This window comes from Rhinoderma darwinii, unplaced genomic scaffold (genome assembly GCF_050947455.1).
Source record: "Rhinoderma darwinii isolate aRhiDar2 unplaced genomic scaffold, aRhiDar2.hap1 Scaffold_569, whole genome shotgun sequence".
Lineage (NCBI taxonomy): Eukaryota > Metazoa > Chordata > Amphibia > Anura > Rhinodermatidae > Rhinoderma > Rhinoderma darwinii.
The window spans coordinates 226,700-241,091 of NW_027464121.1; the positions used below are offsets into that span (position 1 = coordinate 226,700).

At 48.4% G+C, this 14,392-nt stretch overlaps 1 protein-coding gene across 1 annotated transcript in view; it reads left to right on the top strand.

Moving 5' to 3' along the window:
* The window catches only part of LOC142724073 (transient receptor potential cation channel subfamily M member 2-like), a 113,403-nt gene that overhangs the window by 87,587 nt on the left and 11,424 nt on the right, over nucleotides 1-14,392 (top strand). Inside the window, exons 15-21 of the mRNA XM_075848952.1 lie at nucleotides 1,169-1,281; nucleotides 1,373-1,489; nucleotides 2,279-2,483; nucleotides 4,039-4,157; nucleotides 6,754-6,889; nucleotides 6,981-7,152; nucleotides 7,245-7,425. Coding sequence (XP_075705067.1) covers nucleotides 1,169-1,281; nucleotides 1,373-1,489; nucleotides 2,279-2,483; nucleotides 4,039-4,157; nucleotides 6,754-6,889; nucleotides 6,981-7,152; nucleotides 7,245-7,425 — 1,043 coding nt within the window. The remainder of the gene's footprint in view (nucleotides 1-1,168; nucleotides 1,282-1,372; nucleotides 1,490-2,278; nucleotides 2,484-4,038; nucleotides 4,158-6,753; nucleotides 6,890-6,980; nucleotides 7,153-7,244; nucleotides 7,426-14,392) is intronic.

The following is a 14,392-nucleotide window of genomic DNA, read 5'->3' on the forward strand; positions in this document are numbered from 1 at the left end:
ACCTCGGTGAGTGACTCGCGACCCCCCGGAGGTCTCCACACGAATCCCCAGGGGGACGCGACCCACAGTTTGTAATGTTTTGTGTTGTATTGTGCAGTTTGCGGTGGAGAGAGGAGGGTGGCTGTCATTTAACGGGCCCCCCCCCTCCACCGTAAACAGCACAATACATTACAAGGCAACGCAATACATTACAACACATTACAAGACAACACAACACAATACATTACAAGACAACACAATACATTACATTACATTACAAGACAACACAACACAATACATTACATTACAAGACAACACAACACAATACATTACATTACAAGACAACACAACACAATATATTACATTACAAGACAACACAACACAATACAACACAACACAATACATTACATTACAAGACAACACAACACAACACAATACATTACATTACAAGACAACCCAACACAATACAACACAACACAATACATTACATTACAAGACAACACAACACAATACATTACAAGGCAACTCGATACATTACATTACAAGACAACACAACACAATACATTACAAGACAACACAACACAACACAATACATTACAAGACAACACGACACAATACATTACATTACAAGACAACACAACACAACACAATACAACACAACCCAACACAATACAACACAACACAATACATTACATTACAAGACAACCCAACACAAGACAACACAACACAATACATTACATTACAAGACAACACAACACAATACAACACAACACAATACATTACAACACATTACAAGACAACACAACACATTACATTACAATACAGACTTTGCAGCTCACCTGGAGTCCTCCGCACTGGCTCTTCCACTGCACTGGCTGGAAGACGTGTCATGTGACAACACGGTCACATGGTACACGAAGTGTACCATGTGACCGTAACCAGGAAGTGCCGGCTTCACGGCACAGAAAATTAATTTAACCAGCATGCTGTATGGCAACGGGGGCCTGTGGCCCCCCCCAGGCTTAGGGGCCTGGTCGCAACTGTGACTGCTGCGATGACCGGTGGTGTATACAGGTGGTGTGACCGGCGGTGTATACAGGTGATACGTGTCATTGTGGGGGTGTTGCTGCCTTTATATCATGGAGTGTGGAGATTGAGCCTTTATTTGTGCTCGTCTTCTTCTCACCAGATGTTCCTCACTAAGACGTGGTGGGGGCGGCTGACCGTGGACAATGGTTTTATCCCGATTTCTCTGTGTATGATATTGTTCCCCCTCATCTACAGCGGAGTCATCACATTCAGGTAGGTCTGACGCACAGAACCAATGAACAGGATGATATGAATCTGCTGTAACCCATGAATAACAGAGCCCCCCACGTGGTCTCCATTACAGGAAAGGATTCGGTAGGAACCAGTCTACACTGGAAGGAACCGCAAATAAACGACAGAGCATAAAAATGCAGAATGAGCAGCGGAACAACCAAACCTACGAGAGGACATCTCGCCACGGGTGAGGGTGGAGGAGGTGACGGTCCTGAGGAACTCGTGACTGCATGTCGCCTGTTTCACAATGAATATGGAAAAGAGACCACCCATCCCATGCCCACCCCATGCCCATCCCATGCCCACCCCATGCCCATCCCGTGCTCAATATCCAATCATGTCCAAATCTGACACCACGAAGTCCTTCACATGGTTATGGGGAGAAACGAGCTCTAAGCAATCAGATAGACTCCCGGTGTCACTGCTCAGGGGGTTACCTGCCAATATTCAGGTGTACAGAATGGAAGGCCCAGATGGTTGGGATGGAAGGGCCAGTGATCAGTCCCCTATATCAGAGTCCAGCTCCCCATATAGCACGCCACGCTGGCCATACTCTATAAGGCTTAGCTAATACCACTGTCCACGTGATCACACACTAAGAACGTGCAGCAACAACTTGTGTCTGTACTGACGGCCTGACTCCGGATTAAGCGAGTGATCAGCTCAGATTAATGTCCGTTACCAAATTTAAGACTGGGTGGAATTTCAGAACACTTAAATCTCGTGGCGTTCCCACCAGATGTGGAGATGGTCCCAGCCGCTTGGTGTTTGGGTAATATGAAGTGATTTGAGTCGGGACCTTGAATAGACAGTGGAGACCCTTCTATCCTTCCACAAGAAACTCTTAGACCACAGGCATTTTAGGGTTAACAGAATAACAGGTCAAAGTCTGGATGGAGATTGTTGCTATTGAGGTCGTTGTTGTTGTTGTTGTTGTGGTTTTTCCTTGACGCTGATGCCCTCATGTCTCTCACAGGCCTAAACCTTACAGCTGCTTCTGGAAATTCATGGCTTTCTATAATGCCCCGATAGTCAAGTTCTACCACAATGTGGTGTCGTACACCGGCTTCCTTTGGCTCTTTGCTTATGTCTTGATGATCGATTTCCAGACGTCTCCATCCTGGAGGGAATACATATTGTATGCTTGGGTCTTCACCTTCCTGTGTGAGGAGTTGCGGCAGGTATGGTACACGCGTCTACTTGTGACATTACCCTAGACTACATAACTATGAGACGCTGAGGAGGCCGTCCTTACACCATTGGGTCTTCACCGTCCTGTGTGAGGAGTTGCGGCAGGTATGGTACACGCGTCTACTTGTGACATAACCCTAGACCACATAACTATGAGACACTGAGGAGGCCGTCCTTACACCATTGGGTCTTCACCTTCCTGTGTGAGGAGTTGCGGCAGGTATGGTACACGCGTCTACTTGTGACATTACCCTAGACCACATAACTATGAGACGCTGAGGAGGCCGTCCTTACACCATTGGGTCTTCACCTTCCTGTGTGAGGAGTTGCGGCAGGTATGGTACACGCGTCTACTTGTGACATTACCCTAGACCACATAACTATGAGACACTGAGGAGGCCGTCCTTACACCATTGGGTCTTCACCTTCCTGTGTGAGGAGTTGCGGCAGGTATGGTACACGCGTCTACTTGTGACATAACTCTAGACCACATAACTATGAGACACTGAGGAGACCGTCCTTACACCATTGGGTCTTCACCTTCCTGTGTGAGGAGTTGCGGCAGGTATGGTACACGCGTCTACTTGTGACATAACCCTAGACCACATAACTATGAGACGCTGAGGAGGCCGTCCTTACACCATTGGGTCTTCACCTTCCTGTGTGAGGAGTTGCGGCAGGTATGGTACACGCGTCTACTTGTGACATAACCCTAGACCACATAACTATGAGACACTGAGGAGGCCGTCCTTACACCATTGGGTCTTCACCTTCCTGTGTGAGGAGTTGCGGCAGGTATGGTACACGCGTCTACTTGTGACATAACCCTAGACCACATAACTATGAGACACTGAGGAGACCGTCCTTACACCATTGGGTCTTCACCTTCCTGTGTGAGGAGTTGCGGCAGGTATGGTACACGCGTCTACTTGTGACATAACCCTAGACAACATAACTATGAGACGCTGAGGAGACCGTCCTTACACCATTGGGTCTTCACCGTCCTGTGTGAGGAGTTGCGGCAGGTATGGTACACGCGTCTACTTGTGACATAACCCTAGACCACATAACTATGAGACGCTGAGGAGACCGTCCTTACACCATTGGGTCTTCACCGTCCTGTGTGAGGAGTTGCGGCAGGTATGGTACACGCGTCTACTTGTGACATAACCCTAGACCACATAACTATGAGACGCTGAGGAGACCGTCCTTACACCATTGGGTCTTCTTTCTTCCTCTTGCTCCATAAAAGAGTGGATCCATCTCCACCCCAGTTGGATTCCTGGCACATCGGAGATGGTCGGCATGGGACCTCATGTTGACCATCCCTGCTGATGCCTTCACCCTGTACTTATGTATTCCTGCCGAGTCCTTCCATTCCTGTCCCCGAGTAGTAGAGGGATTCCCAATAAGTGACTACCTTCTACCTCACAAGATGAGTTCTATCTCTTTCTAGACTGTGGTTATGCTTCTCCTCCCGGCTGCTTGTTTGCTCTCCACTAGTAATGTCCCACAACTCTCAGTTGGTATTTCTCTGTTTTCCAGTTATTTTATGATCCAGAACGCCGTGGATTTGTCTTGAAATCCGTCCAGTACATCACAGAGTTTTGGAACCAGGTGGACACAGTGGCCCTGCTGCTATTCATTGTAGGGCTGATCTGCAGGTGAGGTGTATAGTCACATGTCACGGATACATTCAGACAATGAGGGGGGGGGGCAATAATTAGCAGTCAGGAAATACATAGTACATGCAGATGACGGACACTGCAGTCAATGTATGCACCTACAAACAAAAAGTCAAGCAAAATAGATAGAGAGGACCCCACTGTCAACAGAGCTTGCAATCTATGAGGAGCAAGGGAGGTAGAGCAGCCACATAGTTACCAGGGGTTATAAACCATGCGGAAAGTGCTGGTTACCTAGGTAAAGTGAGGAGAGCAGAAGATCAGAGAGAAGACGAGCAGTAACACTGTAAGAGAGAAGGTAGAAAGTCAATGACTGCATTGGCATCATGGTATTATGTGGAGTCAGAGCGGCATAAGCCGGGCCAGACATGCCAACCTGTGCGTCTATGAGCCCGCCGCCATATCAGTCTATAGATGTTAGGGACTGTGATAATGATTTCCATGCCTCATCGAAATTACTGGCTGATCCCCAGAAAGTGGCACAAAGGTGAAGAACCATCACCTCGTCTCCATCCCTGACATCCAGTACTATAACCATGAACATCCAGGATACACTACATACAACAGATCAGAGCAGGAGACGTGTTCCAGAGCACAGGATGAGAACCAGCACCTCGTCTCCACCCCTGACATCCAGTACTATAACCATGAACATCCAGGATACACTACATAAAACAGGTCAGAGCAGGAGACGTGTTCCAGAGCACAGGATGAGAACCAGCACCTCGTCTCCACCCCTGGCATCCAGTACTAGAACCATGAACATCCAGGATACACTACATACAACAGATCCGAGCAGGAGACGTGTTCCAGGGCACAGGATGAGAACCATCACCTCGTCTCCACCCCTGACATCCAGTACTATAACCATAAACATCCAGGATACACTACATACAACAGGTCAGAGCAGGAGATGTGTTCCAGAGCACAGGATGAGAATCAGCACCTCGTCTCCATCCCTGACATCCAGTACTATAACCATGAACATCCAGGATACACTACATACAACAGATCAGAGCAGGAGACGTGTTCCAGAGCACAGGATGAGAACCAGCACCTCGTCTCCACCCCTGGCATCCAGTACTATAACCATAAACATCCAGGATACACTACATACAACAGGTCAGAGCAGGAGATGTGTTCCAGAGCACAGGATGAGAATCAGCACCTCGTCTCCATCCCTGACATCCAGTACTATAACCATGAACATCCAGGATACACTACATACAACAGATCAGAGCGGGAGACGTATTCCAGAGCACAGGATGAGAACCAGCACCTCGTCTCCACCCCTGACATCCAGTACTAGAACTATGAACATCCAGGATACACTACATACAACAGATCAGAGCAGGAGACGTGTTCCAGGGCACAGGATGAGAACCATCACCTCGTCTCCACCCCTGGCATCCAGTACTATAACCATGAACATCCAGGAAACACTACATATAACAGGTCAGAGCAGGAGACGTGTTCCAGAGCACAGGATGAGAACCATCACCTCGTCTCCACCCCTGACATCCAGTACTATAACCATGAACATCCAGGATACACTACATACAACAGGTCAGAGCGGGAGACGTGTTCCAGAGCACAGGATGAGAACCATCACCTCGTCTCCACCCCTGGCATCCTGTACTAGAACCATGAATATCCAGTATACACTACATACAACAGGTCAGAGCAGGAGAAGTGTTCCAGAGCACAGGATGAGAACCAGCACCTCGTCTCCACCCCTGGCCTCCAGTACTATAACCATGAACATCCAGGATACACTATATATAACAGGTCAGAGCAAGTGACGTGTTCCAGAGCAATGGATGAGAACCAGCACCTCGTCTCCACCCCTGACATCCAGTACTATAACCATGAACATCCAGGATACACTACATATAACAGGTCAGAGCGGGAGACGTATTCCAGAGCACAGGATGAGAACCAGCACCTCGTCTCCACCCCTGGCATCCAGTACTATAACCATGAACATCCAGGATACACTACATACAACAGGTCAGAGCGGGAGACGTATTCCAGAGCACAGGATGAGAACCAGCACCTCGTCTCCACCCCTGGCATCCAGTACTATAACCATGAACATCCAGGATACACTACATACAACAGGTCAGAGCAGGAGACGTGTTCCAGAGCACAGGATGAGAACCATCACCTCGTCTCCACCCCTAGCATCCAGTACTATAACCATGAACATCCAGGATACACTACATATAACAGATCAGAGCAGGAGACGTGTTCCAGAGGACAGGATGAGAACCAGCACCTCGTCTCCACCCCTGACATCCAGTACTAGAACCATGAACATCCAGGATACACTACATACAACAGATCAGAGCGGGAGACGTGTTCCAGAGCACAGGATGAGAACCACAACTTTATCTGTCTTCTGGAGTGAATAGGCGGCTGGGACTGGCATAGAACAGTTGAGTTATTAGAAGTCAGGGGATCCAGTTTGTAGAAAGTTACCATGGTCTGAGAGGGATGATGGGAGTTGTCAGCAGCAGGAGATAACTCTGACAACTTCATGTCATAAGTAAATGAGAATCTCTTAATCTTCTAGATTGCTCTACACAGACACTGTCTACTTGGGTCGTGTGTTCTTGTCTTTGGACTTCATGATATTCTGTGTTCGCTTCATGCATATATTCGCCGTCAGTAAAGTTTTAGGGCCGAAGATTATTATTCTTCGTCGAATGGTGAGTTGTCTGTGGAGGAAACCAAGTTACAAGTCAGATTCAGCTGTGATTTCTATGCCCTAGAACTTGAAAGCCCGGTTGTCTTCCACAGGTAAAGGACATTTTCTTCTTCCTTTTCCTTTTGGCCATCTGGATTATATCCTATGGAGTTGCTAAACAGGCGATTCTGATCACGAACGAAGATCGGTTGGGTTGGATCTTTCGGAATGTCATCTATGGTCCGTACCTCACCCTTTTTGGACAGATTCCATCTGATGTAGACAGTAAGTGACTCGGCTCATGGTTACTTTGTGTGAATGATGAGATACGGCCATCTGCGGAGAGGACCCAGTAACTGCTATATCTCTGATTTCAGGTTTGAACTTTGACCCCACTAAATGTTCCCAGAACGGCACCGATCCCAATCTTCCTAAATGTGTTTACAATGATGGAAATGGAAAAGCTCTGTTCCCGGAGTGGCTTACCATTATACTGATGTCCCTGTACCTACTGCTGGCAAACATTCTTCTGCTCAACCTTCTTATCGCCATGTTCAGGTAGGAGCCCCATTGTCTGTACTGTATACACAAATTGAGGGTACACAAGGAAAGATGAGAGGGATTTGCTGGTACTATGACTGATACCTATACAACAATTCATTGTATTCATCTTTCCTACAGCCTGACATGTCTGATAGCAGAGAGCAATAGATTATATTCACCTGTCATACAGTAATCATCCCCCAGACTAACATGTATGATAACAGAAAACAATTGATTGCATTCACCTGTCCTACAGTCATCCTCCCCCAGCCTGACATGTCTGATAACAGAAAACAATAGATTGTATTCACCTGTCCTACAGTCATCCTCCCCCAACGTGACATGTCTGATAACAGAGAACAATAGATTGTATTCAACTGTCCTACAGTAATCCTCCCCCAGCCTGACATGTCTGATAACAGAGAACAATAGATTGTATTCACCTGTCCTACAGTCATCCTCTCCCCAGCCTGACATGTCTGATAACAGAGAGCAATAGATTGTATTCACCTGTCCTACAGTCATCCTCCCCCAGCCTGACATGTCTGAGAACAGAGAACAATAGATTGTATTCACCTGTCCTACAGTCATCCTCCCCCAGCCTGACATGTCTGATAACAGAGAACAATAGATTGTATTCACCTGTCCTACAGTCATCCTCCCCCCAGCCTGACATGTCTGATAACAGAGAACAATAGATTGTATTCACCTGTCATACAGTCATCCTCTCCCAGCCTGACATGTCTGATAACAGAGAACAACAGATTGTATTCACCTGTCCTACAGTCATCCTACCCCAGCCTGACATGTCTGATAACAGAGAACAATAGATTATATTCACCTGTCCTACAGTCATCCTCCCCTTTGCCTGACATGTCTGATAACAGAGAACAATAGATTGTATTCACCTGTCCTACAGTCATCCTCCCCCCGCCTGACATGTCTGATAACAGAGATCAATAGATTGTATTCACCTGTCCTACAGTCATCCTCTCCCAGCCTGACATGTCTCATAACAGAGAACAATAGATTGTATTCACCTGTTCTACAGTCATCCTCTCCCAGCCTGACATGTCTCATAACAGAGAACAATAGATTGTATTCACCTGTCCTACAGTCATCCTCTCCCAGCCTGACAAGTCTGATAACAGATGTCCTACAGTCATCCTCTCCCAGCCTGATATGTCTGATAACAGAGAACAATAGTTTGTATTCACCTGTCCTACAGTCATCCTCCCCCAGCCTGACATGTCTGATACCAGATTGTATTCACCTGTCCTACAGTCATCCTCTCCCAGCCTGACATGTCTCATAACAGAGAACAATAGATTGTATTCACCTGTCCTACAGTCATCCTCCCCCCGCCTGACATGTCTGATAACAGCGAACAATAGATTGTATTCTCCTGTCCTACAGTCATCCTCCCCCTGCCTGACATGTCTGATAACAGAGAACAATAGATTGTATTCACCTGTCCTACAGTCATCCTCTCCCAGCCTGATATGTCTGATAACAGAGAACAATAGTTTGTATTCACCTGTCCTACAGTCATCCTCCCCCAGCCTGACATGTCTGATACCAGATTGTATTCACCTGTCCTACAGTCATCCTCTCCCAGCCTGACATGTCTCATAACAGAGAACAATAGATTGTATTCACCTGTCCTACAGTCATCCTCCCCCCGCCTGACATGTCTGATAACAGAGAACAATAGATTGTATTCACCTGTCCTACAGTCATCCTCTCCCAGCCTGACATGTCTGATAACAGAGAACAATAGATTGTATTCACCTGTCCTACAGTCATCCTCTCCTCCCTCTTCACTAGCTGTGGGGTCCTCCTGCCTCTATTCTTGCTGTGAGGTCCTCCTCCCTTTACACTTGCTGTGGGGTCTTGCTCCTTCCTCTACACTTGCTGTGGGGTCCTCCTCCCTCGACATTTGCTGTGGGGTCCTCCTGCCTCTACACTTTCTGAGGGGTCCTCCTCCCTCTACACTTGCTTCAGGGTACTCCTTCCTCTACACCTGCTTTGGGGTCCTCCTCCCTCTACACTGTCTGTGGGGGTCCTTCTCCCTCTGCTCTTGATGTGGGGTCCTCATCCCTCTACACTTGCTGTGGGCTCCTCCTCCCTCTACTCTTGATGTGGGGTTCTCCTCCCTCTACACTTGCTGTGTGGTCCTCCCTCTACACTTGATGTGGGGTCCTCCTCTCTCGACACTTGCTGTGGGGTCCTCCTCCCTCTACACTGTCTGTGGGGGTCCTCCTCCCTCTACACTTGATTTGGGGTCCTCCTCCTTCTTCTACACTTGCTGTGTGGTCCTCCCTCTACACTTGATGTGGGGTCTTCCTCCCTCTACATTCGCTGTGGGGTCTTCCTTCCTCTACACTTGCTGTGGGATCCTCCACCCTCTACACTTTCTGTGGGGTCCTCCTCCCTCTACATTTGCTGTGGGGTCCTCCTCCCTCTACACTGTCTCTGGGGTCTGTCACGAAGCAGGTTAGTGGACCCACTAGGCCGTTCCGCTGTAGCAGGGAGGCAGTTGGCCAAACAACAGGAAACCCCAGCAATACAATGTCCCGCACAAGGGTACCTGGATAGTCCAGACAGTGGCCGCAGCTCTGGTACAGATGGAGATGGGTGCAGCAGGTAACACCAAACTTTGCGGATGACACAGGTGCCGCAGGTTGCGCCAGACGTGGCGAATTCTTCCGTATGTGGCAGATGTCACAGGACGTGGCGGATTCCTCCGGACGTGGCTGATGACACCAGATGTGACACGACTCTAATAGGCACAGGAGCAAGAACAGTACGGGACACAGGAACAGGTAACAAAGCACGGGTAACAACTGGAACGGGAAACACTAAGGGACCATTTGCAAGATAGTCTGGGAAAACGAACAACGCTCAGGCAAGGATCAGAAGGCCTAAAGGCCTGGGAAGGAGATGGGGACCAGCACTCATGGATCCATGGCTGCGGGTGTCAGGAGGTGAGTAAACCCGATGGCCCGTGGCCATGGACGCTACAGTATCCCCCCTCTTGCGCCCCCTCTTCTTGGGGCCAGAGCGAGAGAGGAATTTTTTAATGAGAGCAGGAGCACTGAGGTTCTCTTCTGGCTCCCAGGACCTCTCCTCAGGACCAAATCCTCTCCGGTCCACCAAATAGAAAGTTCTTCCTCCTACCCTTTTGCAGTCCAGGATCTCCTTTACCTCGAATATATCAGAAGAACCGCTGGGAGCAACTATGGAACTAGAAGTCTTGTTGTAGTAGTTCAGGACCACTGGTTTCAGGAGGGACACATGGAAGGAGTTGGGGATTCTGAGGGTAGGAGGCAGCCACAGCTCATAGGAGACAGGGTTTATCTGTTGCAGAATCTCGAAAGGACCAAGGAACCTGGTGGAAAACTTGTATGAGGGTACCTTCAAGCGAATGTTCCGAGAGGACAGCCAGACTTTAGTCCCCGGAAGATACTGAGGCGGCTCTCCCCTCTCTTAGTATCTGCCTTTCGCTTCATGCGATCTACTGCCAGCAAAATAGAGGACCGGGTCTGTTGCCAGATTTGCAAGAAGTCCCCATATGCAGAGTCAGCAGCGGGTACCTGAGATGAAGTCGACACAGGAAGAGGGACTCTGGGATGTTGACTGTACACGATGTGAAACGGAGTGGAAGTGGTGGACTCACTTGTGTGGTTGTTGTAGGAAAACTCGGCCCATGGAAGAAGCTGTACCCAGTTATCGTGCTGTGAAGAGATGAAGTGGCGGAGATAATTCTCCATGATCTGGTTGATCCTCTTAACTTGCCCATTGGACTGGGGGTGATAGGCAGAGGAAAAGTCTAAACTCACATCCAGGAGTTTACAGAGGGCTCTCCAGAACTTAGAGGTAAACTGAACCCCCCGGTCGGAGACAATGTGAAGAGGCAAGCCATGCAAGCGAAAGATGTGTCGAATGAAGAGACTCGTCAGACGAGGAGCAGAAGGTAGGCCGGTCAGCGGGATAAAATGTACCATCTTAGAGAACCGGCCCACCACCACCCAGACGGTGTTGCATCCTGCTGAGGGGGGAAGGTCTGTGACGAAGTCCATCGCAATGTGCTGCCAGGGGGCATTGGGTACAGGCAGAGGTAGAAGTAGGCCGGCAGGCTTGGAGTGAGTAACTTTGTTAGAAGCACACACCGTGCAAGAAGAGACAAAGTCCAGAACATCTTTAGGTAGCGTGGGCCACCAGAAGGGACGAGCAATCGGGTCTAAGGTTTTACGGACACCAGCGTGCCCAGCTAATTTAGTACTGTAGAAACCAAGAGAAAAAGGAGTCATAGACTATAAGTACACAAGAAAAATAATTTTATTATTACAATCGAAAATACACAAATATAAAAACACAAATACACAACGAGATGTTTTAAAATTGAAAGTAGATAGGTGGATCAGGTATCAAAAAACCCTCAACACGGGTATGCCATAAGTACAAAAATATGAGAGGTTCCATTAGTATATAGATATGTGGAGGAGAGAAAGCACATCGCCGCAACATACAGACAGTGCTGGTTTAATGAAACGGAATCTGCGCCATCTCTCCACCAAGTAGTACATGCACATAAGCAGTAGATGAAATAACATCTACAAACTAGTAGTAAAAGAGTTACGTCTAACTCTTCAAAGACATGGTTCCAGAAATAGAACAATGAAAACAGGGGGGGAGCCAGCCCACTATACCCTGGTGTAAAGAGGAACCATAAGTCCGCTTAACAGAACCGCAGATAAAACAAAACCAAAACTGAAGGCTTACCCATGGAGGTGTTATGGAGGTAAAGTGACCCACCGAGTAATGAGGCACCCCGACGCGCGTTTCGCAAATATCGCTTCCTCAGGGGGTGTAAATTGCTGTGTGTCCTGTCCGTATATATCGCTCTTACCTCTATCTGTAAGTGTGATCAGCTGTGTCCTTTTCCAAGGTCCACGGCGCATGTGCGGAAGTGCTCGGGGTCACGGGCCCTCCACCCCCCGTCGTCATACAAGCACCGCGCCTGTGTCCCCAGCGGAGAATTCTTTTTCTGTCTGCCAACCGAACAAACGTCCTCCCAGGAGGGATGTCTTTAACCTGCAGAGGATTAGCAGTGACAATGCAGGACGGGTCTATGATCATCTGAAGGAACTCCACCGTGTCTTCCGTCTCAAACGATCTGGACAGGGCATCGGCCCTCACATTCTTGTCCGCGAGACGGTAGTGGAGCAGAAACTGTAAACAAGTGAAGAACAGCGACCACCTGGCATGACGGGGATTCAGTGGTTGTGCTGAATGAAGGTAGGTGAGGTTTTTGTGGTCGGTGAAGATCAGGATGGGGTGAGCAGCGCCCTCCAGAAGATGCCTCCACTCCTCCAGAGCCAATTTGATGGCCAGTAGCTCCTGATCTCCAATAGAGTAATTTCGCTCAGCAGAAGAAAACAGTCTTGAGTAGTAGCCACATACTACTGGGTTTCCTTTGGAGCTCCTCTGGAACAGAAGTGCGCCAGCACCAACAGAGGAAGCGTCCACCTCTAGAGAGAACTGCTGAGATACGTCAGGGTGATGGAGGATCGAAGCTGAAGTGAAGGATTTCTTGCGGCTAATAAATGCGGACTCTGCCTCTGGAGTCCACACTTTGGCGTTCACACCCTTCTTGGTAAGGGTAGAGATGGGAACCGTCAGAGATGAGAAATTTGGAATAAACTGCCGTTAGAAATTGGCGAATCCCAGGAACCGCTGTATGGCCCTTAAGCCTTGAGGGCGTGGCCACTCCAGGACAGCTCTCACTTTCTCAGAATCCATCTTGAGACCTTGATCTGAGATGATGTAGCCCAGGAAGGGCAGAGAACTCCTTCAAAGACTCACTTCTCCAGCTTGGCGTATAAATGATTCTCCCTTAATCATAGTAGAACCTGACGAACATGCCTCCGATGAGTCGTCTGATCTGGGGAGAAAATCAAAATATCATCGAGATAAACAACAACACAGACATAGAGTAGATCTCGGAAGATGTCGTTAACGAACTCCTGAAACACTGCGGGAGCGTTACACAGTCCAAAGGGCATCACTAGGTATTCGTAGTGCCCGTCCCGGGTGTTAAATGCCGTCTTCCATTCATCACCCCGGCGAATCCGGACTAGATTATAAGCAACCCGTAGGTCTAGGTTAGAAAAAATGTTGGCTCATCGTATGCGATCAAACAGCTTGGATATAAGTGGCAACGGGTATTTGTTCTTGACCATTATCTGCTTGAGACCACGGTAGTCAATGCAGGGTTGAAGGGATCCGTCCATCTTTTTAACGAAGAAGAATCCAGCCCCGGCCGGGGAGGAAGACTTTCGTATGAAACCCTTTTACAGTCCCGCCAATAACTGAGGCAGAGGAGGCTTGACAGGATGTATCTGCAACAGACAACGACCAAGATACTTGGAGCCCCATTGGAGAACCTCTCCAGAATTCCAGTCCAGGACTGGGGCATGTAGTCGAAGCCAAGGCAGGCACAGCAGAACAGGATTGATGGCCTTGGGCAAAACAAGGAAAGAAATCAGTTCAAAATGAAGGACTCCAACATGGAGCCTCAACGGCTTGGTTTTTGAAATGATGGGATTAGGCAGAGGCAGTCCATTAACTGAGGCAACAGCCAAAGACTTCTCTAGGGGGACTGTGGGCAACTGAAGATGATCCACAAGCTCTTTCTGGATGAAATTTGCCGCAGAACCAGAGTCAAAATAGACAGAAACTTGATGCGTCCTCTCGCCGGATTCTAGGGTCACAGGAATAGTCAGTTGGAGCAGAATGCTTTATTAGGTACCGTTCCATCTAGGGTTGTCTCTCCAATCAATCCTAGGCAATGGGGTCTCTCTGTCCTCTGGGGACACAGACGCACAATATGGCCTCCGAGGCCGCAATACAGACAAAGTCCAGAAGTGCGTCTGCGTTGTTTCTCCTGGGTAGACAATTTGACATAGTTACTCTGCAT